Raw genomic sequence first — 25949 nt, 5'->3', positions numbered from 1 at the left:
TGCAAAATAGCATTTTACTTCTGAAAATTAACAACCTTCTGCGTATACCAATGAGCACTTCATTTTAGGCATTACGGACCTAGAGCGCCATTATAATGGATAACACTGTCCAACATTACTGGATTAAGCAACTAACTAAGAGAAATGAATAACTGACTTGAAATAAACAATGTACTACATTGAGGTGAATAATCTAAGTCTATGCAAGCTTTACAATGCAAGACAATCATCATCATCAATAACATTTTAGCACCAAGATTTCTTTTTACAATGTGAATGTCTTCTTCTTAAGCAATCTGCCTGAGAGCCCATCTCATCTAAATCTTCTGCAATGCCCTTTTCCTAGATATTCTAGGCTTTCATCCTCATCTTTGCTTTGATACTTCCACAACTACTTTTCTGATTACCAGTCCTCACCTATCTCATCAAAAAGTCAAACAACCTCTATGATTGCAATATCAAGACTTTTCCAGTTTGCATCAAATACTTTTTATCTACATTTTAGATTAAACTTTTAGATAGCAGACAGCATTGAAAACAATTAGATTTTTTAGGCTGTATCAAGTATAAACAACAAAAGTAGCCTTTAAAAGTTAAATGTTTTTTATTACATGGTTTATTCAGCTAAAATAAAAAATGAAATATCTTCCACGATTTCAATGGTGTTCATAAAACAACTTTCAATTTTGGGTCTTTTGGGTAGAAAAAAATATATGTATAGGGTAAAAAACCGCTGCGCAGACATAGCATATCTGCCAAATGGTCACTTTTTTCACTAGATATTTAATTGGTGGAACAACAATACAATTCAATATTTAAGCATACCATTCAAAAGATTGAAGTTTAGTCAACAAAATAACAATTTGTCGAAAATTGTATTTTTCCTAACTATACAAACCTGAGGTCCTTTAACAATAGGAATGTAACTTGCGGCAGTTGGAACCGGTCGTAAGCTTCGAACATGGGAGTTCGGTAGTTAATTGCTTGTCCTTTAACAATAGGAAGACACTTCTTGGTGGGTGGAATCTGAGTCAATGAACAGACTGGTGTTTGTCCAACCTTGGTTCCCTCCCTGGTCATAAGAGCAGAGGGAGGGATCCTAGCCTCTGCCCAATGATCAGGGTATGTACCGCAGGATCAATGGTCAGACCTCTGGACCTAAGTAATAAGAGGGAGGCCAGCGTACCTCTTAAAACTAGCAAGCAAGAACTTATTCCTATTGCAAGAGGCAATATGAAGTCATGGGTTTGTCTCTTGTTGGCTTCCACTCCCCCCCATTGTTGGGGGAAGTGGTGGATAATCGCTCCTATCCCTAATGAAAGGGATAGGATGGAGCTCGGTCGAGTAGCTTACCTGGATCGGTCTCCTGTTCCAGCGTAGTGACGACCGCATCCCTCTAGCCACAGGTAGAGGGGGAGAACAAGATGAAGAAGAGAAGCCAGTCACACTCATTCACTCATCCATTCATGCAGTCACACAAGGATGCGATGCTGTTCTGTCCGCTCGGGTGCTGGGTAAGCTACACAACCTGTTGAGCAACCACCACGGGTCCCAAGGAAAAAGTGTCCAAGGACCTTTGGGGTATATCCCGAAGGTAGAAGGAGGTGAAAGTGGTCTGGTTGGTCCAGACCCCCGCCTTCACGACCTGCGCCACGGAGAAGTTCTTGCGGAACGCAAGGGAAGGACCAATGCCTCTGACTTTGTGGGCTCTCGGACGAAGGGTACAGATGTCGTCGCTACCATCAGCTTCGTACTCCCTCCTGATCACCTCACGCAGCCAGAAAGAAAGAGTGTTCTTGGATACTTCTTTCTTGGTCACCCCAGTGTTAACAAAGAGGCGTCGACATTCAGGCCTGAGGTGCCGAGTTCTCTTCAGATAATGCCATAGCGCCCTCACAGGACAAAGCAGCATCTCATCCGCATCGTTGTCGGTGAAGTCCAATAGGGAGGGGATTGTGAATGACTCGAACCGGTCATCAGGGACCGAAGGATTCTGAGTCTTCGCTATGAAGTTCGGGACGAAATCGAGCGTCACAGATCCCCATCCCCTGGTATGCTTGACATCGAAGGAAAGACCATGAAGTTCCCCTACTCTCTTCGCCGATGCCAGGGCCAGCAAGAAGAGGGTCTTAAGGGGTCAGACCCCTGGTATTAAGGGGTCAGATCCCTGTCTGACGACTCTCGGAGTGGCTCGAAGGGACTTCGAGTCAGACTCCTAAGGACGAGAGTCACATCCGACCCCGGGAGCCTGAGTTCCCTGGGTGGGCAAGACCTCTCGAAGCTCCTCATGAGAAGGGAGATCTCGAACGAATTCGAGATATCCACTCTCCTCAGTTTCAGGACTAGGGCCAAGCCAGGCCTGTATCCTTTGACTGTGGGGACGGAGAGGAGCTTCTCTCGGCGAAGAAAAACGAGGAAATCCGCTACCTGCTGAAGAGTGGCTCTGAGAGGAGATAAACCCTATCTACGACACCAACCACAGAAGACGGCCCACTTTCCCTGGTACACAGCTGCAGAGGACTGTCTGATATACCCAGCCATCTCTGTAGCTGCTCGGCGAGAAAAGCCTCTCGCTCGCAAGAGATGGTGGATAACAGCCAGCCGTGAAGACGAAGGGACTGGACTGACTGGTGGTACTGTTCCACGTGTGGCTGGCAGAGAAGGTTGTGCCAAGGGGGAATCTCTCTCAGTGTTTCCGCAAGCAGAGCCAGCAGGTCCGGATACCAAATGGCCTGAGGCCATTTGGGAGCCACCAGGATCATCCGGAGATTCGGGGTGACCAGCGCTCTGCTGATCACCTTGCGAATCAGACAGAACGGGGGAAAGGCGTAGACGAAGAGGTTGTCCCACGGGTGTTGAAGAGCGTCCTGTGCAGCTGCCCATGGGTCCGGCACAGCTGAGTAGAAAACCTGAAGTTTCCTGTTGTGCCGGGTGGCGAACAGATCTAAGACTGGACGCCTCCACAGGTTGAAGAGCCTTTCCGCCACGTCTGGGTGTAGGGACCATTCGGTCTCTATCACCTGATCCTGACGGCTGAGCTTGTCTGCTACTACATTCCTCTTGCCTGGAATGTAGTAGCAGACTGTAGTAGCACGAGTGAGCCACGGCCCACTCGTGCACCTGCAACGTCAACTGGTGCAACGGGAGGGACACTAGGCCCCCCTGTTTGTTGACGTATGCCACTACTGTGGTGTTGTCGCACTTGAACACCACCGAGTGTCCCATCAGACGGTCCTGGAACTCTTGGAGAGCGAGAAACGCTGCCTTGAGCTCCAGTACATTGATGTGAAGGTGCTTGTCGTGATGATACCACACGCCTGCAGTCAGCAACTCCTCCAGGTGTGTGCCCCATCCCTTGGTTGACACGTCTGAAAACAGCAACATCTCCGGGGGGGGGGGGGGGGTGGGGGGGGGGGGGGGTGCGGAGAGGCACTCCTTTCACGAGGTTCCTGTCGTCAAGCCACCAGGCTAGGTCCTGCCTCACCTCCTCCGTGAGGGACACGGGGAAGTACGGTGGGTCTCTTGCCTGTGATCAACTCTCCTTTAGTCTCCACTGGAAAGACCGCAGGTGAAGACGCCTGTGAGGGACTAACTTCTCGAGTGACGACAGGTGGCCGATCACGACCTGCCACTGCTGAGCTGGCTGTTCCTGCCTCCCTGAATCTACTGATCCACGAGTCTGTGGGGAAGACTCGCCCTGCTACCGTATCGATCAGCAGACCCAGGTACTTCATCCTCTGCTTGGGCTCGAGATCTGACTTCTCGAAGTTTACCACGATCTCCAGATTGCGGCAGAACTCGAGGAGTCGATCCCTGTCCCGTAGCAACTGCGAGCGGGAACTCGCCAGGACTAACCAGTCGTCGAGATACCTCAAAAGACGTATCCCTGAAGAGTGGGCCCAAGCAGACACCAGAATAAACACTTGTGTGAACACCTGTGGGGTGGTTGTGAGACCGAAGCAAAGTGCCCTGAATTGGTACACCGTCCCGTCGAGGATGAAGTGGAGGTACTTCCTGGAGGATTGATGAACGGGTATCTGGAAATACGCGTCCTTCAAGTCCACCGAAAGCATGAAGTCGTTCTCCCTAATGGAGTCGAGCACGAAGCGTGCCATCTCCATCGTGAACCGAGACTGGCTAACGAATCGGTTCAGGGGAGAGAGATCTATCACCGGGCACCAGGCCCCCGAAGACTTCTCCACCAGGAAAAGACGGCTGTAGAAGCCCGGTGACCGATCCCTGACGATCTCCACAGCTCCATTGCTCAGCATGGCTTGGACTTCCTGCCAAAGTGCTACGTCCTTGGATGATCCGGAAACGTAAGTCTGAAGGTGGACCGGGTTGGAGGTGAGGGGTGGCCGAGACTTGAAGGGTAGAAGATACCCCTCCCGAAGGACATCTACTATCCAGGTCTCCGCTCCATAGCGCTGCCATGTTGCCCAATGGCTCACCAGGCAACCCCCCAACTTCTGGCAGCAGGTGAGGGGGAACGCCGTCCTTAGTGTTTCCCATCTCTCTCTGACTTCTTCTTCCTAGCTCCCCCTCGTGAGAAGGAGGGCTGGGAGGAGGGCTGGTGACGGTCGCTCCTTGAAGAAGTTGAAGGCAGAGTCTTTTCTCTGGGCTTCGATGATGCGATCGTCTTGGCCGCAGAGGAAGCGCTAACCAAACTCTTGGGCTTGGCCACAGCAGCTCGAGGCTGCCCAGACAACTTCAAGACTGCCTGGTGGACTAAACGGTCACTGTAGTCAGTGCGCTGTTGTTCCACCGCAGCGTCCACCATCTCTCCTGGGAAGAGAGAGGAGGAACTCCGCACCAGTCCGTTGCGAAGACCCAGAGCCGCCTCACACCCAGCCGCCCTGGTCACTCGGGTGAGGACTGCGTCCCTACACCGAAGAACCAGGTTGGCCCACAGGTTTGCCATCTGGTGGGCTAGGTAGGAGATGGCTCTACCTCCAGACTGGCACAGTCTCCCGAAAGCCGGGTCACCTTCAGGAGTGATGTTCCCCGAGGTGGCCGCAACCTTAGACACTGTGAGGGACCACAGGTCTAGCCAGGAGACTGCTTGGAATGCCGCCATGGCGGTCGATTCCGAGGCGATTGCCACTTGCTGCTAGGTTCTCCGACAGGAGCTGCTGCAGAGACACCCCCGGAGTTAGCCTAGCTAGCTCCGGGTTCACCTGTTTGGGTGGCATACGGTCCTCCGATGGCACGTAGAATCTTTTCTGTGGCAGTAGAGGCGGGGGAAGTAGCTTGGAAGACCTGCAAGACCATAGCGAACCCTCCTGTCCAGAGACAAGAGCGTCTACCTGGCCCAGCACCGAGTCAGTTAGAGCAGATCGTGGCAGACCCACAGTCGTCCTGGGTTCCTTCTTAGGACCCCAGAACAACTCGAGCCTGGATGTAGACTAGAAGGTGGGAGCGGCGATCCTTCCCCGAGGTCGTTGTGCTGCCGAATCAGCGCAATAAGCTCCGAAAACGACCTCTGGATCTCGGGAGTGACTGCGTCCTGTGGAGTCGGCCCGTCAAGTCCCTCGAGCAAGAGAGCCTCCCGAAACCCTCCTCCTGAACCGCAACAGACCCCTCCTGGTCTCCTCCGGCCACTTGCGCATACGATCTGGTAGGTCCTATGACCGTGCCAGGCTCGTAGGGAGTCGTGGTGGAACCATGAGGAGCGTGCTCTCCACGATCACTCCGGTTCGCCTCCCTCTTCACGGTGTAACCCAAGTTAGTTGAAGGGATAGGAGAGAAAGACCTGACGCTCCCCCCCCCCCCCCCCCCCCCCCAACAACGGCAGAACCGGTGTGGCTTGGGGGGCTGCAGGGACCTGGTTGCGCGGCCTGGACTGAGAACAGCAGCTCCGGTCCCGAGCGTCAGAGGAGCTGCTGCTGGTCCCCCTACCTGCCCGGTCCCGGTGGGAGCGGTGGTCAGGGGACCAGCAGAGTCCACTGTCGTGGTGGGAGCTAGGCCTGTCCTCATGGCGCGTCGTGCCGCTGGCACCGGTTCCAGCGACTGAGAGGACCTCTTCCTTGCCTCTGCCAGCAGCCGGTCTGGGACCATCGCGTCAACCCTGGGTACCAGCGGATCGCTACGAGAGCGATCGCTGATCTGGCGGAGAGTCACCTGAGCGACTCTCACCAGCCTTCCGCTCCGTGCCTCGGTCCTGGCGCCGAGCGAACTCGGAAGCCTGAGCCTTGGCTGCACGGTCACCAGCGGGCAACCGCACACCGGAACCGGTACCTCTCGCGACGAGAGCCGAGACGGAACCCTGAGTAGCGGCAGAGCCCCTAGCACCAGGTGAGGAGGTACCGGTGTTAGCCGGTACCCCTCTGGTCCCCGTCTTCTTCTTCCTTGCGGAAGGAGAGACAGGCCCTGCTCCCGAAGGAGCGGGAGGACCAGCGGAAGATTCCCCAGTCACACCGGAGTGAGACGGGCCCTTAGAAGTTCCCAAAAGGAGACTTCTTAGGGGGAAATAGGCGGCCTTCTTCTTCCTCGGCTGTGAAGCCTTGGAAGTCGAAGGGCAAGAGGCGGCAGCAGACAACGACAAAGAAGACGATGAAGACGATGACGACACCTTCCTCCTCTTCCTCTACTTCGTCAGCTTCAGCTTCCTCAGGACAGTCGTCAGGTCCTCCATCCAGGATGGAGCCGGGGCAGTTGCCGAAGCAACACGGGCCGGCTGCACCTGTCCGGAAGGACCTGCGACTGGAGCAGCAACAACGACATCGGCAGGGGTTGGTTCAGGTACAGCAGGCACGGCAGGAACGGCAGGCGGCAGGGCAGCGGCCAGTGATATCCTGGGTACTGGTGGCAGGTCCAGGGGCGAGCTCTTGGGGCACTGGAAGTCAGGGGCTGAGGCGAGAGCAGCGAGCCCAGGCGGCGGTGTCACGACCCTCCTCAGAATACCTGGAAGCAGCACCTGTACAGCAGCTGAAGGTGTTACCATAGTCACATGTTGAGTGTAAACAAGGTGAGGAGGAGCGGCATACCCCGGGGTCGAGAAAGTGGTGGTAGTGGTGGTTACCAGACCAGGCGTTACCGGTGCAGAGCCACTTGCCAGGTGATGCAACAGCCCCCGAACACTCGATGTCCCCTGGAGACCCAGTGAGAACCAAACCTGGCCAAGGTCGTCACCCGTGGCAGGCACACCTGAGGAGGCAAAGGTTGGGTAGTAGGGGGGGGGGGGGGGTTTCCCCCTAGCCTGGGGGGGGGACCAGTCCCACCCCGAGCAAACAAAAGACCCCAAGTACAACTGAATGTCGGGGTATCTCGCCCCCTCCCCTACGCTCGACGGATCGTGGGCAACGAGAAGGAGCGAGAAACCCCGCCCCTGAAGGGGAAGGAGCCATACGTGGGAGTTGAGATGGAGGAAGGAAAGAAGACGACGTGTCCGTGACCAGGGGAGTAGCCGGAGAACTTTCCGATGACTCCCTGGCAGGCTTACGTCGCTTCCTCCTCCCCTCCATTGCGCCACTGCTCCCCCGCCGACCACAAACAACAAATATCACAGGGCTCGGTGCGAGAGCATTCGCACCCCCGACACCGAGCACATAATTCATGAGGGTCAACCTCAGGAAAGGAGCGGAAGGCCCCACACTTACGGCCCTCCACACCAGGGCATAGTTTGCGGCTGATAGGGGGGCGTGGGGAACTCTCCAGCTCACGAGAATCCATAATAATAACAAAAATACAAAATGCACAAGTACTCACAGTATTTTGACACAAGCACACTAGTATTAGAGAGCAAACCAAAGTTTTGAAGATCCAAAGCATACTACGAAAGGCAGGCAGAGAGAAGTGGAGAACATGTCTGTCACCCAGCACGGCCGAAAGCAAAGTGGTTCTTCACCTCCCAGTCGCGCGGTGCGCTGACTGTCAGACAAGCAGTTAACTACCGAACTCCCTTGTTCGAAGGTTACAACCGGTTCCAGCTGCCGCAAGTTACATTCCTATTGTTAAAGGACCGATGGTTTATATTGCGTATCGGAACAAATGAGATATATGAAACTGCCATAAGAAGTAGAAAATAAGCATTGTGAAGTCTTCGAAAAGTGTGTTCAAGGCAGTTTTTTTTAAATCCATTATGCGTGGTATCGTCGCGTGCACAATCCGGGCATACAATCGCGGACACATACTTCCCAGCGCTCATTTGAACAATATTTGTGTATATACGTAACATTTATTGATATTACTAAAGATTGTAGTTGTAATCACCACAATAAAACATCATTTTGTTGCCTATACTAGTGAAAGTATGAGACGTCTTCTTCCTGGGGTCATGTTTTGAACTGAAATGCATTTTTATCTGGTAATCGGTGTTTTTATCCTTACTGCCATCACAAATGAAACTCCACAGTGCTTATTTGATTGTAAGTTTACACATTTCGTTCTTAATTCACTCCAAATTCAACTTAAAATACGCAAGTTTGTTTACGGCAAAGCCAAGGTGGGAATAATCTTGTATATCTGGAAGCCAGAATCCACAAGTCTAGCAGACGACGGGTTAGTGAGCTGTTTAAGACAACAAAAATTGTACTTTTTTGCTATCACTTTTCATTTATTCAAGTCTATATATATTACTATTTTGACTTTTTTTTAAATTTAAATAATTGGATGGCTGGAATAATTTGTTTTTAATTTTTAATAATTGCATGGCTGAAACAAATGTAATCTTTAATGTGTTCTAGGAATGGCAAGTCAACGTTGCCAATTTAGTGGAACTTGATACATGTGCCAATGCCTTTACAAACTGTTTCCATGAATTCTAGATATCTTAGTAATGCAATAATGATAAAATTGCTCTAATATTTATGTATAAGTATACGTATATGTATATTACAAAGAGATACGCTAAATTCACTTACTTCCACGGTTTTCTGTAAGTCTTATCCCAAGTTTGGAGGTTAAACACAAAACAATTGGCAACATCAATAATAAAAATATTAAAGCGCAAACAACACCATAGCTAATGTTCACACCAAAACCGATGAAATTTATGTCAGGAATCTGGTTACTTTTACAATAACGAATATTTTCAAAAGAATTATCATAAATATGTAATAAATATATGAAATTCATAACCTTATTCTGGTCTTTAACTAATTATTTCAATGTTGTCTAGTGCACACTTCTTCTTCCCGATCAATCGCTACGTCTACCCGTCCGGAACACCCTCATCGTCTAAGGTTGTTGTGAAGAAAGTGCTCCCAGTGTATCTATAGGTACGAGTGTTGGTGCGGATTTATCACGGAAATGGGAAGTTTGTTGACACAAGTGACTCCACAAACATCAAGATGGCATCAATCTTCTAAACATAAGGTGTATTAAGTAAAAATTTTTAAAGCGTCATATAGATAGGTTTGCACTGTGCATGCTAGACTTTCCTTAACTTCTGTTTAACCAGAAATTATGGCATAATTTTGTGACTTGAGAGAAAACACTTGCTTCAGAGGAAAGTATAGGTCTCGAGCAGTTGCTTCCCACGTGGATGGGTATGACTGGCGTCTAATTCAGGATACAGGAAGTGCTAAAGTTATTTTTTGGGACAGTGACTGTGCAACGGTACAGTGTCCACCTGTCCGCACAGCTGTGTTTTACCCTATATAAATACATGCCAAGAACTTCCAATTTCCATGCTGTATATGTAATAACTACAGTAAAAATCTATACATTCCTATAAATCTACTCATTTTAGATGGTACTGGTTCACAGTGTACACAACTCCTTTTCAGATAGAAACTAGAGTACATACCTGGCATCTTTTGTGACTTGGGATGACAACACCCTCAACATTATTATGCTTAATGTTGCCGCTTCATACACTCAATAGCTTGCTTTGAAATGTCATTAGCAACAACTTCTTTGACGCCTTCAATTTCACGTGCATAACGAATTGACCTCAGTCCAGATGCAGCTAAACCTTCTAATATACGAATACCATCTTGATGTTCACTAGCAAACTGTCGTAACACTGCAACACTGGAAAGTAAAAATATAGAGAAATGTTTCAATAAATACTAATAAAATGATATTGTCATGTTACAATAAAGTTTTTATACATACTTACCTGACAGATATATACTTAGCTATAGACTCCGTCGTCTCCGACAGAATTTCAAATTTCGCGGCACACGCTACCGGTAGGTCAGGTGATCTACTGCCCTGCCCTGGGTGGCAGGACTAGGAACCATTCCCGTTTTCTAATCAGAATTCTTCTCTTCCACCTGTCTCCTGCGGGGAGGCTGGGTGGGCCATTAATCGTATATATCTGTCAGGTAAGTATGTATAAAACTTTATTGTAACATGACAATATCATTTTTATACATTCAACTTCCCTGCCAGATATATACTTAGCTGATTAGCACCCATTGGTGGTGTGGGTAAGAGACAGCTAACTACTGAAATAGACAGGTAAACAACATATGTTGTAGGTATTAATAAACCTTGGTTCCTACCTTATTAGGCTGAAGACTTCGCAGCTACTGCCTTGGAGTCTGCTTAGCCTCAAGAGCCTCAGCGAGATATTGATCTATGGCTAAGAGTTCTTGTGGGTCTGCCAATGGGGTCTTATCCACTTACTCGGCAGAGCCTAAAGGCCTTTGTCATTGGGTGCTATTCCACTAAACATGACAATACACCTTGTTCAAGGAGCACAACACCGATCCCGATCACCTGATCCTAACATCCATGTTAGTTTCTAAGATTGCAAGGAGTTATCCCCGAACTCCTTACAAACAAACAACCAAAAACTCGAAACATAATTACACTTTCATTACAAAATATACAAAAAAAAATTTTTGTACTCCCCTACTAGCCATACATACCCTTGATCCCCTACCAGCAATGACACTATGCTCCCGTGCGACATCAGTGAGCTTGCTAATAGAAAACCAAGCACATATCTGACAAGAGGGTTTATGTACGATAAAACACAATATTTAAGGATCAGTCTTTGCTCCAAGACCCAGCACTGTATCTGCTGATACAAATGGACCTAGCGAGAAAGCACTTCTCATAGGTCACTCTCCACATCCTTCAGATAATGAGATGCAAACACTGAATTGCACCTCCAATATGTAGTCTCAATGATATTTTAGAGACATATTCTTTTGGAACGCCAAGGACGTTGCTACTGCTCTCACCTCATGGGTCTTGACCTTTAGAAGACCGAAGGATTCCTCCGAGCAGTTCTTGTGAGCGTCCGTAATTACGCTTCTCACACAAAGAAAGCCAAGGCGTTCTTGGACATGAGTCTTTTTGGGGTTCTTCACCGCACACCAAAGACCTTGTTGACAAGCTCCATCTGTCTCTTCCTCACTAAATAATATTTAAGAGCTCTCACTGGACAGAGAGACCTCTCTATCTCTCTGCCTACGAGGTTAGATAGGCCTTTTACCTCAAAAAACTTCTGGGCCACGGTTTTTGACGGGTTTTCGTTTCTTTGCCAGAAACATTGTCTGGAAAGAACAGATGGCAGCATCTCCTTTGAAACCCCACTGTGGAATCTAGAGCGTGCAATTCGCTCGTCCTCTTGGCTGTAGCGAGAGACACCAGGAATAAGCATTTCCTAGTGACATCGCGGAAGGAAGCCAGATGTAAAGGCTCGAATTTATCCGATGAAAGGAATTTCAGTACCACGTTCTAGATTCCAACTAGGTGTTCTAGGAGTAGCTGCCTTTGAAGTTTCAAAGGATCTAATTAGATCGTGTAGATCTTTGTTGCTTGCAATATCTAGCCCTCGATTCCTAAATACTGAAGACAGCATGCTTCTGTATCCTTTTATTGTTGAGACAGAAAAGGTGTGATTCCTCTCTCAGAAAGAGGAGGAAATCGGCAATATTCACTATAGAGGTACTGGAGGAGGACAGCTTCTGACTCTTACACCACCTCCTAAAGACTTCCACTTTGATTGGTATACTCTTCTCGTCGAAGCTCTGCGGGCTCTAGCGATAGAGCCCGCAGCCTTGCGAGAAAAGCCCCTCGCTCTGACAAGTCTTTCGATAGTCGAAAGGCAGTCAGAGCGAGACCTGGGAGGTTGTGATGAAACCTCTCGAAGTGGGGTTGTCTGAGTAGATCTGGTCTGTTTGGAAGAGATCTGGGGAAGTCCACTATCCACTCCAGTACCTCTGTGAACCATTCCTGGGCTGGCCAAATTGGGGCTAATTTAGCGTCAACTTCGTGTTCTTCGAAGCTACGAACTTCCTGAGCAACTTCCCCAGGATCTTGAACGGGGGAAAGGCGTATGCGTCCACACCCGACCAATCCAGGAGAAACGCGTCTATTGCGAAGGCTCTCGGATCTTCCACTAGAGAGCAAAAGATCTCTATTCTTTTGGAGAGGAAACTCGCAAACAGGTTAGATGAGGTCTCCCCCACAGGGACCAAAGACTTCGACACACTTCTTCGTGTAGAGTCCATTCTGTGGGAAGGACCTGATTCCTCCTGCTCAGTCTGTCCGCTCTCACATTCTTGATGCCTTGAACAAATCTTGTGAGGAGAGTTATGCCTCTTTCTTCTGTCCAGGTTAACAGGTGTCTTGTTAACTGAAAGAGGGAGAAAGAGTGCGTGCCTCCTTGCTTTGCGTATGTAAGCCAGAGCCGTGGTGTTGTCCGAGTTTATCTGTATCACCTCGCCTCTGACTATCTCTTCGAAGAACTTTAAGGCTAGGTGTATGGCCACTAGTTCCTTGCAATTGATGTGCCAGGACACCTGTTCCTTTGTCCAGGTGCCTGACACCTCCCTTGCTCCTAACGTCGCTCCCCATCCCGACTCCGAAGCGTCGGCATATAAACACTTGGTCTGGGTTCTGCAGGGCAAGCGATACGCCTTCGTTCTTTTGAAGAGGGAGGATCCACCACTTCAAATGATCCTTTACCTCTTGTGGAAGCGGAAGATGTCCGAGAGTTGTCCCGTCTTCCAACTCCACACCCTTTTCAGGAAAAACTGAAGAGGGCGAAGGTGAAGCCTCCCCAGAGAGAAGAACTTTTCTAGTGAGGACAGGGTCCCTAAGAGGCTCGGATAATCCCTCGCTGAACTGTTCTTTTTCTCTAAGAAGCTCGAGATTTTCGACAAACTCGAGTGATTTCTTTCTCGCGAAGGAAATACTCGAAAACCCCGAGAATCCATCTGAATCCCCAGATAGACCAAGCTCTGGCTGGGGATCAGCTGCGACTTCTCGAGGTTCACGAGTAATCCCAGCGATTCTATCATGTTCCTTTGTTACTGATAAGTCCTCCAAGCACTGAATCTCCGACTTGGCCCTGATCAGCCAGTCGTCCAAGTAGAGGGAGTGTTTTATTCCCTCTAGGTGGAAGCCATCTTGCCACATTCGCCATCAGGTTGGTGAATACTTGCGGAGCTGTAGACAGACCGAAGCACAGAGCCCTGAATTGAAAGATCTTGTCTCCTATTACAAAACGAAGATATTTCTTTGACAAATGGTGAATGGGAACGTGGAAATATACGTCTTCAAGTCCAGAGAGACCATCCAATCTCCTGGACGAAAGAGCCGACATTACTGAGGCGGATTCGTTTCCATGCGAAACTTCTTTTTCTGAACAAAGCGATTCAGAGCACTTACGTCCAGAACTGGTCTCCGACCCCCCGATGCCTTTGGTACTAGAAAAAGGCGATTGTAAAATCCCGGGGAGTGTGGATCCTGCACAAGTTCGAAGGCCTCTTTTTCCCACATTTGTTCCACCATTTGAAGGAGAGTCTTTCTCATTACCGGGTCTCTGTACCTCGCTGACAGTTCCCGAGGCGTAGATGTTAGAGGGGAGGGCTGTTCTCGAAGGGGATTACATATCCCTTCTTTAGGACCGACACTGACCCAAGGGCGGCTCCCCTTTTTTTGCCTACTCCTGCAAAGTTCAGGAGTCTGGCGCCCACTGGTGCTTGAAGGAGCAACAAGTCATTTGGATTTCTTGAAGGCCTAAAGGAAGACCTTCCTCTCTTATCAGAGCTCTTCTTTTCTGGCAGTGGGGACGAGCCGCTGTACCTCCACGAAAGGGCTGCTGAGGAGGACGAGAGTCCTTCTTAATCGCCGACACTACAGGGCGTCCTTTCTTGGACGTTTGTGTTAGTAGGTCTTGTGTCGCCTTCTCAGTTAGCGAGCGAGATATATCCTTCACTAACTGAGAAGGAAACAGATGATCCGATAGGGGGAGGGGGGCGAACAATAAAGCAGTCCTCTGGCTCGGAGAAACCCCTTTCGAATAATAGGGATCCATATACTTGATCTCTTTTTCAGGAGACCAGCACCAAAAAGGGAAGCCACTTCACCCGAACCGTCCTGTACTGCCTTGTCCATGCAAGACAGGACGCTATGGAGAATCTCTGGGGTTTTTAAGAAACTCCGGATCTTTAGATTTGTTGGCCAGAACTCCGAGTGACCAATCCAGAAAGTTGAACACCTCTAAAGTGACAAAAAAGTCCCTTTAGAAAGTGGTTCAACTCTGAAGTGCTCCACGTCGCTCTGACCGATCCTAAGGAGTGACGTTCTAGAGGCCTCCACTAAATTGGAAAAGTCCGCATCTGCAGAGGCAGGTAGAAGAAAGACCCATAGTCTCTCCTGTCCCATACCAAATACCTCTCTTTCCATGTAGTTTGGAAGGAGGCATGCAGAATACCGTCTTTTATAACTCCTTCTTCTTGTCCATCCAAGAATCTAAAGAATGGAGTGCCTTCTCATCGTATAGCAGGCTTCATTTTCAAAAAGGCCGAAGATTTTGCCGTAGCCGAGCTCGAAAAGAGAGAACGAGGAGAAGGAGGAGCCGCCGGGACTAAGAGAATCTCCAAATTCTTGAAGCAATAATGAGGCTAAGACTTTATAACTCGAGAGTCCCTCATTAGCAGGAGGTTCGTCATCAGACAACTCGTCTAACCCTCGATCAGACGAAGGAGAAAGTTCACGTTTGGAGGAGAGTCCTTCCAAGACCTCCTACGCTCTGAAGGAGAGGAGCTCCTATTTGGAGAAGAGTCATAAATTCCAGGAACGAGTCTCCGACTCCTGCCTCCTGGCTCTTGACTCTTGCCTCCTGACTCCTGCCTCCTGGCTCCTGACTCCTGCCTCCTGACTCCTGCCTCCTGCCTCCTGACTCCGGACTCCTGGCTCCTGCCTCCTGCCTCTTGGCTCCTGGCTCCTGCCTCTTGACTCCTGACTCCTGCCTCTTGCCTCCTGGCTCTTGCCTCCTGGCTCCTGCCTCCTGCCTGGATGCCTCCACACTCCTGGCTCTTGGCTCCTGCCTCCTAGGTTGACTCCTCACTCCTAGCTCTTGGCTCCTGCCTCCTGGGTGACTCCTCACTCCTGGCCGGTGCCAGACGTCTGATAGGTTCATCCAGGTTCGTACCGGAAACCTCACCTCGAGTAGGAGTATCGATCCTGGCGGCAGATACCTCCATACATCTGGAGGATCTTTTGATCGGAAGGTAAGAGTCTTTTCCTTCTAGGAGGCTCTTTGACAGAACTCCTACAAAGACGAAATCTGCTCTTGCATCGCCATCATGAATCTCTTCGTAACCTCCTCTTTATCCTCTTCGGGAGGAGGGGAAGGAGGAGGGGAGGAGTCCATAGCCTCGCACCTTCCGCCTCGCCTTCTCACCTCGGTTTTGAAAGAATGGCTCTTCTTGCCTTCTTCACTCCCGAGGGAGACTCCTCAGGGAAGTTTTCTGGGCTCGAATCAATAGTCGGAGCCTTCCAACTCCTCTTGAGTGCCGAGATCGATCTGAATCTCTCCAATCACGTCTCGGAGATGAAGATCCCGACGACGAAAACACTCACGCAGGACGCTTTTACAATAGCGATCCTTGGCAGTCGGGGCGGGGTGTCACAGAAACCGCCGAAGGACACCTGATCGGTGGGATTCTCCACAACCTCCTTTCGGTTTTCGACATTCCTTCTCTCTGGGCATGTGAGCTTGGAAGAGGTCTAGACCTAGGAGCGTTGCTGAGCCGACCAGATGCCCCCTCCACTACACTGGGGACACTCATATCACTGTCCACTGAATAATCACTAGCCTTACCTGTATGGCAGCCATTTTGTTTTCCATCAACTTGAAGCTGCTTTTTAGATCCGCAAGTTCTTTTGCTGAATCTACAGGTTCTGCAATAGGAGAAGGGGCTGCAATGGAAGGAGAAGTAGCAATACTTACCCTTGGGAAGATCCCAAGCTAGGAATTAGTTTCAGATCTAGAACTACTTAAACTTCTATAAGAAGCCTTCCTCACTCTTTCTCTCTCTAACTTTTTTTAAATAATTAGTTAGATTCTTCCATTCGTTCTCACTCAAGTTCTCACATTCCTTACAAGTATTAGTAAAAGAACATTCATTACTTCCCTGCAACAACCTTGCATAACCGTGGTGAGGGTCTACCGAAGCTTTCGGCAACCTCACCTTAAAAACATTTAAAAACAAAGGTCACTCAGGCTAGCATTCATATGTCTGGGAAAGTGACTACAAGGACTGATTATACTTGTTACATTTCTAATATCTTCACAGTCAGTTTCTTATTTAACCCTCAAATTTGTAAATAGCAAAAACACACTTGGCAACATTTTCTAATCTTATTGCTCACTTAATCCTTATTTTCCATGTCATAAAGATGGATATGGTGCTTTTACAATCTGAATACATGTCCTTTATTGTAGTAGATATTAAAAAAATTAAAAGAAAAAAAAAGAAAAACTAAGAGATTATACATTTTATATAGTAAGTTGAGGCCATCAGAATCACAACAGTTGGGAATAAAATGTCATTGGAATCTTAAAGGGTCAATAACCTGTCCTAACAAAAACCATTTTGTGCTGAATGAAAAATGTGGCTAATATGTAACTCTTGGACACAGAGACGCTTACAGTTTACTAAAATCCTTTTCATGGACTACAAACAAATATAACCAATACTCAATATGTACAGAAACCTGGAAACAAGACATGTCTTGAAACTTTGTTTAAAAAAAAATATATACAAAATAAAAAGACAAGCTTCATACACCTTTGATCACACTTTGTGACACAATCAAGTGTTCAAACATGAAATTTTCTTCATTATTAAAATGAAGTTTTATTGTATACTTACCGAACAATTATAGAGCCGTGATTTCCACCGAGCGCGGCAGGATACTAAATTCAAATTTAGCGCGTCGGCGTCGCCAAACACTGGTGGTGATGACGTCATCTCCCGTCCACTCGCGGGAGAACCAGGTACAACTGCCCAGGTGAATCCAATTCTTTCTGCCCGTCCGTCCACATAAGGGGAGGAGGGTGGTATAATCATAATTGTTCGGTAAGTATACAATAAAACTTCATTTTAATAATGAAAATTTCATTTTTATTGTAGTGTCTTACCGAACAATATAGAGCTGATTACACATTTATGGGAAGGTGGGATTCGATGGACCACTAGTATTTTTAAATGGTTACATTTATTGCAATACCAGTAAACACTCAAGGTGTCTGTTGTACCTTACCTTGTAAGAGAGCTACAGCAGACTGTTACTGCCTCTGGTCGGTGCTCTTCTTACTAATGTAGAGGAATTGGAATTTGACCAAAGTTAGCCTCTACAGGAGTGGAATCCTTCCGTAGTTCAAGCGAGTCAAGGCTGACTGACGGAGGATAGTAACAACAAAGATTGCCCTTGCCCTGGGCTAAGACCAGAAATTCAATCATACAAAACATTTGTCACCAACAACCAGATTTTAAAAATCACATATACCCAACATTGTAAAATCTGACTAACAGACTGGTGAGTATCCCAGGTACTCAGTACCCCCAGCTTCCTTGAACTCGACAACCTATTCAAGGTGAAAAGTTAGCATAGAGGTGACGACCCCTGTGCCGTTTCTCCCAACACCATGCCAGAAACCGCCACCGGACCTAACGTTTTACAATTCTCGAAACGTTTCTATCTCTTTGAGATAATGACTCGCAAAAACCAATCGATCTCCAAACGTGCTCTGAAGAATCGAAGCTAAAGATAAATTCTTTCTGAATGCTAAAGAAGTTGCCACTGCTCTAACCTCGTGAGCTTTAACTCTCAGAACGGAAAGATTGTCGTTCTCGGGACTGCGACAGTGAGCTTCCCTGATAAGCTCTCTAATAAAGAACGATATAGCATTCTTAGAAAGAGGACGAGAGGGATTTTGAACCGAGGTCCAGAGCTTAGAAGATTGTCCTCTAATACCCTTAGTGGCAAACAGATACTGCTTAATAGCCCTGACTGGACATAAGAGCCTTTCCTCCTCCTCATGTCCAACCAAATCAGATAAGTTCCTTACCACAAAACTCCTCGGCCAAGGATTAGAAGGATTCTCATTTTTGGCTAGAAAGGTCAAAGATACCGAAAATACAGCATTGCCTTTGAGAGAAACCGACTCTTTTGTCTATAGCGTGCAATTCGCTGACACGCTTAGCAGAAGCTAGTGCAATAAGAAAGAGTGCCTTCTTAGTCAAGTTCCTGAGTGAAGCCGACTTCAAAGGTCTCAAACGGTGGCCCCATGAGAACTTAAGCACCACATCTAAGTTCCAAGCCACTGTATCTTGCGGGAGCTTAGTGGTTTCGAAAGACCTAATGAGGGTCCGACAGATCTGAATTGGAGGAAATATCCAAACCTCGATGTCGAAAAACGAAGAGAGCATGGCTCTATATCCTCTGATCGTCGAAGGAGCCAGTTTCTTAGAGTTGTTTCCTAAGAAATAGTAGAAAATCTGCTATTTCTGTTAAAGAGGTCGCAGAAGTAGAGACTTTAGCACTTCTACACCACTCTCTGAAGATTCTCCACTTCCCTTGATAGAGTTTGTTAGAAGACTCTCTCCTACAACGAGCGATAGCTTCTGCAGCTCTTCTTGAAAATCCTTTCGCTCTGACAAGATTCCGGACAGTCTGAACCCTGTCAGAGCTAGAGCGGACAAGTTTTGGTGGAACCTCTTGAAGTGAGGTTGTTTGAGAAGCCACTTCTCTGGAGGAAGAAGTCTGGGGAAGTCTACTAACAACTGGAGAAGGTCCGGGAACCACTCTTTCCTGGGCCAAAAGGGAGCGATTAACGTTAGCGTTACATTGCTGTGCGACATGAACTTGTTCAGCACCTCTCTTATTAGACCGAACGGAGGGAATGCATAAGCTTCCAGACCCGACCAATCCAACAGCATTGCGTCCACCGACCAAGCTAGAGGATCTGGGACTGGCGAACAAAAGAGATGAAGACGGTTTGTTCCTTGATGTCGCGAACAGGTCTATTGACGGTCGTCCCAAAGGCGCCAAAGTTTCTGACAAATCTTGTTGTCCAAAGTCCACTCCAGAGGTAACACTTGCTGTTGACGACTTAACTCGTCCGCCAGGACGTTCATCTTTCCCGGAACAAATCTCGGGACTAGCTGAACCTTCGCTTCGTTTGACCACAGGAGGAGATCCTTGGCTACTTCGTACAGAGAGAAAGACTGAGTCCCCCCCTGTTTCCGCACGTACGAGAGAGCCGTGGAGTTGTCGGAATGCACTGCCACTCGACTCGACTTCTACTAAGCTCCGAAACGTCTGAGCCCCAAGAAAATTGCTAACAGTTTTTCCTTACATTTATGTGGAACTTCTTCTCCTTCTCGACCAAGCTCCTGAAGTCCGTTGATTTCCCAGTAGGGCTCAACCAACCTGTGTTCGATGCGTCGGAAAAGAACTGTAGGTTCGGGAGGATGGGTCGTAAATCTAACCCTTCTTTTCCAACCTTGCTCGAGGAGAGCCACCACCTTAGGTCCTCTTTTATTTGATCTGTGACAGGAAAGGTAATCGAGTCTGGTGGTGTCTTCCTGCACCAAGAGGCTCTCGGGAAAAACTGCAGAGGTCTCATGTGCAGTCTTCCCAACGTCACAAATTTCTCCACTGACGTCCAATTTGCCCAGGAGCCTCATCCACTGATTGGCAGAACTTACCTTTTTGTCCAAGAACTCCTGAACTGTCTCCAGACAGCCTTGAACCCTCTTCGGGGTACAGAAAAGCCGAAAAACTTGAGCATTCAGAATCATCCCCAAATAAAGGATGCTCTGAGATGGAACCAACTGGGACTTCTGTTTGTTGACCAGAATTCCTAACTTTCTGGCAAGATCCAGAGTTGTTCCAAGGTCCTTCATGCACCGACTCTTTGATTCCGACCGGAGAAGCCAATCGTCCAGATAGAGGGAGATTCTTACTCCTAATATGTGCAGCCAGCTTCCTATCGGGGATAGAACCCTGGTGAAAACTTGAGGAGCGGTTGCTAGTCCGAAGCAAAGCGCCCGAAACTGAAACACCTTGCCTTCGAACATGAACCTCAGGTACTTCCGAGATTCGCGATGTATCGGAATGTGAAATAAGCGTCTTGCATGTCCAGAGAGACATCCAATCCCCCTGTCTGATGGACTCCAGAACCGACCGAGTGGTCTCCATATGAAATTTTGTTTTCTGGACATGCAAGTTCAGGGCGCTCACATCCAAAACCGGGCCTCCCAGCCCCCTGATGACTTGGGAAACTACAAAAAGGCGATTGTAAAAGCCTGAGGAGGAAAATGCTCTTCTATCTGTTCTATCGCTTCTTTGAGAACAAGCGCTTCCACTTCTGCGGCTAGCGCCAGAAATTTGTCTGAGCCCGGAGAGTATGCCTGGAATGGAATTGGCACGGTGAGAGAGAGGGAGGTGAAACGAGAGGAATACGATAGCCGAACTTGAGTACTTGCACTACCCAGGCTTCTGCTCCTCCTCTGTTTTTCCCCATTCCTCCCAAAACAGCGCCAGCCTGGCTCCACTGGTGCATGAAGAACCGAGCTTTCATTTGGAAGGTTTGTTAACCTTGGCCGAGGGCCTTAGACTGAGGTCGCAAATTCGACTCGCCGAAAGAAGCGCTTGGGTTTTCTCCCTCTAAAAGGCGCTTGGGTCAGAGAGAAACCGAAGGAACAGTCTCCACAGGAGCTTTAGGTCTCTTAGTAGACTGTGCCAGTAAATCCGAAGTAGATTTCTTATCTAGCGCAGACGAAATTGACAACACTACATCGTCTGGAAAGAGGTTATCTTTCACAAAAGGAGCAAACAAGAGAGCAGACTTCTGTTGGGACGTAACCCTTTTAGAAGCAAAGGAGCACCAAAGTTGCCTTTTCTTAAGGGTACCAAAGGCGATGAGCGAAGCTAACTCATCACATCCATCCCTAATGGATTTGTCCGAACAGGACAGAACACCAATCCAATCCTCCGCTAACTCTGAGAAAGAGAAGGACAGTCTTCGTCATTGGCCGCTAAAGCGCCAATAGTCCAATCAAGGAAGCTAAAGACTTCCAAAAGTTTAAATTGATTCTTTACAACGTGGTCCAACTCAGGCGCTGTAAAGAAACTTTCGCTGCGGCGAAAGCAGATCTTCTAGAGGAGTCGATTAAACTGGAGAAGTCTCCCTGGGAGGAGGCAGAAACTCCCAGAGAAGGAGCTTCCCCAGTTACATAAACCTATACCTCTTACGAAGCAACTTAGAGGGAGGGTAAGCAAAAAGAGCCTTCCCTAAGTCTCTTTTCATAGACATCCATTTCTCCGTCTCTTTCAACGAATGTCTAACCGCTTTAGATAGAAACAAGTTTTGGGAGGAGAGGGTCTGAAGTTTTCCTCCTCATCAAAAAAGTCGAATTGTTGGGAGCGCGGGGCCGCTTTCTCAAAATAATCTGGATAAGATACCAGAAGAAATCTAAGGAGACGTGAATAACACGAGAGGTGATGTGAATCCTCCTCCTCTACTTCTTCTTCATTCTCCGATACCGCCGAAGAAGTAGACGGAACTACAACCGGATCTGAAGGTTTCGAAACCACCCTTGGACTCATTCATCCAGTTGGTTAACATCTCTAACTGCTTGCGCAAAGGCGCCAGAGACGAATCAAACAGTTAACGTAGCTTGGAAGAGCCTAAATGTTCAGCAGGAGGCGGAAAAACTACTTGCGCCTCGCTCGGAGCCGCCGAAATTCGAGGCGAAACAGGCGCATCAGGCGTAACAGACGAAAAAAAGCGCCTAAAGAAACACCCTTAGAACTGCTAGCTACAGCGCTAAAACCACAATCTCTACTAGTAGATGGAGCCGAAAAAGGCACAGATTGAGGCGACGAACGAGCCGCTAATGGTCGCGGCGCAACCCTACTCTCAGGTCTCCTTATAACGCTTGACTGGAGGAGGCGAAGAATCGGCGCCTGAACGCCTCTTTAAGGGACGCGAAACGGGCGAATCTCGCCAAGAGCGCCGCGCGACCGGAGACGAATCGCTTGAATCATTCGAAAGGCGTCTGACCGCAACACCTTTCCAACGCTTAACGAGCCCTGTTGAGGCGCAACAGGCTCAACAAGAGAGGCGCCTGTCTGTGGGCAAATCCCGATCGACTCCCTTGGACTTCCGGTATGTCTTCTCCCCGGTGCGGGGGAGCTGGACAGTGACCTTTGTCTAGGAGACGTGTCAGGACAGACAGACGCACCCTCAACTACACTCTTACCTGAAGCCGCTTTCTAAACCAAAACGTCTTAACTGAATTACCAAGTTGCAAAACCATATTCGCTAGTACCGAAAATTTCTGATCTAGCCTCGATTCCAGACTGGCAATGGTGTCGGAAGAAACTACACGGGAAGCCCCGAGAAGCGGGATTAGTAGGAGGAATAGGAGGTGTAGTTAAAGGAGACATAACAATTTGAGGAGAAACAGAAGGAACAGAAGCATCGCAAGACGAAGCGGAGCTAAGTCTACTCCTAAGCGCTGCTTTTTCTAATTCTGTCTTTAGCTAATTTCTCGAGTATGAACTAAAAAAACTTCCATTGAGAATCAGTCCAATCACTACACTCGTTACATCGGTTCGATCTGCTGAACAAACCTGTCCCCTACACTTAACACATTTAGTGTGAGAATCATATTCTAACTTGGATAATCTAGTTTACATCCTGAGATGCAAAACCTAACTCCCGACGGACTAGAATCCGACATGGCAACGCCTAAATAAAAAGCAAAATAACAACAACGCCAAAAAAGAGTACTTCACCAATTCCGAAGATCAATTCCACAAGAAAAAAAGCGAAGCAAAGTCATCCAACCGCACCGACCACCGATGTTCACCGGACGCCGGCAGGAAAGAATTGAATTCACCTGGGCAGTTGTACCTGGTTCTCCCGCGAGTGGAGGGAGATGACGTCATCACCACCAGTGTTGGCGACGCCGACGAGCGCTAAATTTGAATTTAGTATCCTGCCGCTCGTGGAAATCACGGCTCTATAATTGTTCCGGTAAGACACTACAATAAAACATGAAAATTTTTACATTTAAACCTTTAATTTTTTAATAGTCAATAACAGCCTAAATACAGCCTATAAATTTTACCAAAAGCCAAACACGTAGGTGGTTTATTCTAGCTAATGCATAGAAAACTGATGAAATAAATTAAATTTTTCCTTTCCTTTCTCATTTGCTTTCCTTAAACCTACACAGGGATATAATCTGATTCCCTGCCCATAGCAATTAAAATACTGCAAAAAAAACAGACATACATAATGTAAAAAAAAATTGGTACTATCTCACTTACCTTAAATCTCTATTGAATTCTTGGACTGGGTTGTAAAAGACGTCGTGAGTCGAAGGAAACAAAACTTCAGCTTTCCCTTCACTCACTGAGGTATAAGGAGTTGTGTCAATCTGAATACCACAGTCATTTACCTCAGTTTTTTCTTTCTGAATGCCACTCTGTGCATCACATAGTACATCATTTGTTTTCATGGCCATGCTCCTTGACCATAATGTGGGTGATAGAAGACTTCAGATATCTGAAAGGGACGGTATTCGAAATTAGGATCGTTATCTTTGAGCCTGGTATTGTGCAGAAAAATAGTCTGTAATACATAAATAAAACTATCTGATTTTCTATGTAATTTCTTTAGAATGAGAACTACAAAGAATGATGGAAAAACGGCAAATTAGACTTACGATCTAAGTGCTAATGAGCTTAGCTCCATAGCAGTAGAATGAATTTTAAACAATGGTACAGTAAATTAAGGCACGTAGGAGTACTCTAGACAATAAATTTCTCATACTTGTATCTTTTTCATTACAATCAATGGCAGTACAGAGAACTGATGTGTTATAAGGCCATTTTAACATTAAATAAGCCTCTAGTTCTGTAAGAACTTTCCCTTATAAGTTCTGAGGTGATTGATGACATCATAAAACTATGCATGGGATGCCTACATTGAACCAAAGTCTGTTGTGAAGGATTTCTATGTTAAACTGATCAAAATAACTGTGAAGGACATCTATGTCAAACTGATTAAAATAACATTTTAAAATAAAACTAATAATTTAATTCTTATCAGTATTCAGAAAACTTTCTTCACTCATGAAATTACAAAATACAAAAAACAGTATTGTACAATATGTTAAGGAATTCATGAACAATCTATATACACCTCAGTATGGAGTTTATGTGACCTACTAAAATAACAGTTATTGTGACCTGGTGCAAGATGTTTCACTAAATCATTTGAACAAAGCCTACACACATCTAAGCTCCCACCACAGGGATAGGGAGAATGCATCCTGGGGCCTACAAGTGTTCTGGTGTGGAAAACAGCAAGAAGTCAGTAATAGAAGAGAAAATGAAATGTGTTAACTAGTTGTCTGCCTCCCAACCTCCAGGTAAGGAGTATGCTTTCTGCACTAGTAAGGAGATGGGGTTACCGAGATTACTATTTAAAAATGAATGTAATTCTACCTATAAAGGTTACAACTGCAAGCTAGACCGGAATATTAACCACTTTTAATTTATGTTTTTGTTTAAGTTTCTGTCTTTTGTATATTTTTGTGCTAGGTATTTATCATCTTTTGGACTGAATGTAGAATAAGAGGTCAGGGCTACTGTAGACTTAATAAGGTAAAAAACCGCATGGTACAGGGTGGACCATGTAGGATCAATGTGTACAAACCCAAAAAAAGTACATTATAACGCTTCCTGACATCGGAGATGGGCATCAGGACGCGACTTGTTGTTGGTGAGAAACGGAGCTAAAGACCTCTACTCCGGTGTCAGGACGCGTTATATGTACTTTTCTTGGGGTTGTACACATTGATCGTACATGGTCCACCCCTGTACCATGCGGTTTTTTACCCCATATAGGCATTTCATAAGGAATCTGGCCTAACCAGACTTAACCATTAACTAACTTAAGCCTGGATGCCATGCCTTAACCTGGCCAGGAGGCCTGGACCCCCATAAGCAAGTCGTGACCCCTCCTTTGCATCCTACTCCAGACTACTACTACTACTATAGTAGATTCATAACAACTGTGCATTTGATGTCTAGGCCAGTCCCATATGACACTCCTGATTGGCTGTTGATAGCTAATCACAGGGCTAGAAACTCTCAGTCTCTCTTGAGAGTTCACATGGGTAGGATCATTATTCCACCTCTCCTGAGGTACTATAAGTCTTTCAGGAGATGGTGGAACATACATCCTGCCTATGTGAATTCTCAAGAGACTGAGTTCTAGCCCTGTGATTAGCTTATCAACAGCAAATCAGGAGTGTCGTAAGGGACTGGCCTAGACATCAAAGTACAGGTTAGGTTAGGCTGCACCACCTACTGCACCTTTTAGGGTAAAAAACCGCATGGTACAGGGATGGACCATGTACGATTATGTGTACAACCCAAAACCCCAGAAGTACATTATAAACGCGTCCTTGACTCGGAGATGGGCATCAGACGCGACTTTTTGTTGGTGAGAAACGGAGCTAAAGACCTCTACTCCGGTGTCAGGAGGCGTTATAATGTAACTTTTCTTGGGGTTGTACACATTGATCGTACATGGTCCACCCCTGTACCATGCAGTTTTTTTTACCCTATTACTACTACTTAGGTATTCTTTCATTTTATTTACAATTTCATTTTGGCGCAGTACACAACTACGACACTTGAATTAACGCTTTTTTTTTTATTAC

General features: G+C 47.2%; 2 protein-coding genes across 8 annotated transcripts in view; both read right to left on the bottom strand.

The window, feature by feature from the left end:
• The window catches only part of LOC135210046 (tRNA (guanine(26)-N(2))-dimethyltransferase-like), a 178835-nt gene that overhangs the window by 9944 nt on the left and 142942 nt on the right, over nucleotides 1–25949 (bottom strand). The window lies entirely within an intron of this gene.
• On the bottom strand, nucleotides 9242–23792 carry LOC135209899 (tRNA (guanine(26)-N(2))-dimethyltransferase-like). The gene is given in 4 exon segments (XM_064242640.1): nucleotides 9242–9301; nucleotides 9749–9805; nucleotides 9807–9975; nucleotides 23545–23792. Coding segments are annotated over 4 exon segments (483 nt in total). The 5' UTR covers nucleotides 23742–23792.

Source organism: Macrobrachium nipponense, chromosome 39 (genome assembly GCF_015104395.2).
Source record: "Macrobrachium nipponense isolate FS-2020 chromosome 39, ASM1510439v2, whole genome shotgun sequence".
Taxonomy (NCBI): domain Eukaryota; kingdom Metazoa; phylum Arthropoda; class Malacostraca; order Decapoda; family Palaemonidae; genus Macrobrachium; species Macrobrachium nipponense.
This window is presented reverse-complemented; position numbering and strand designations above follow the sequence as displayed.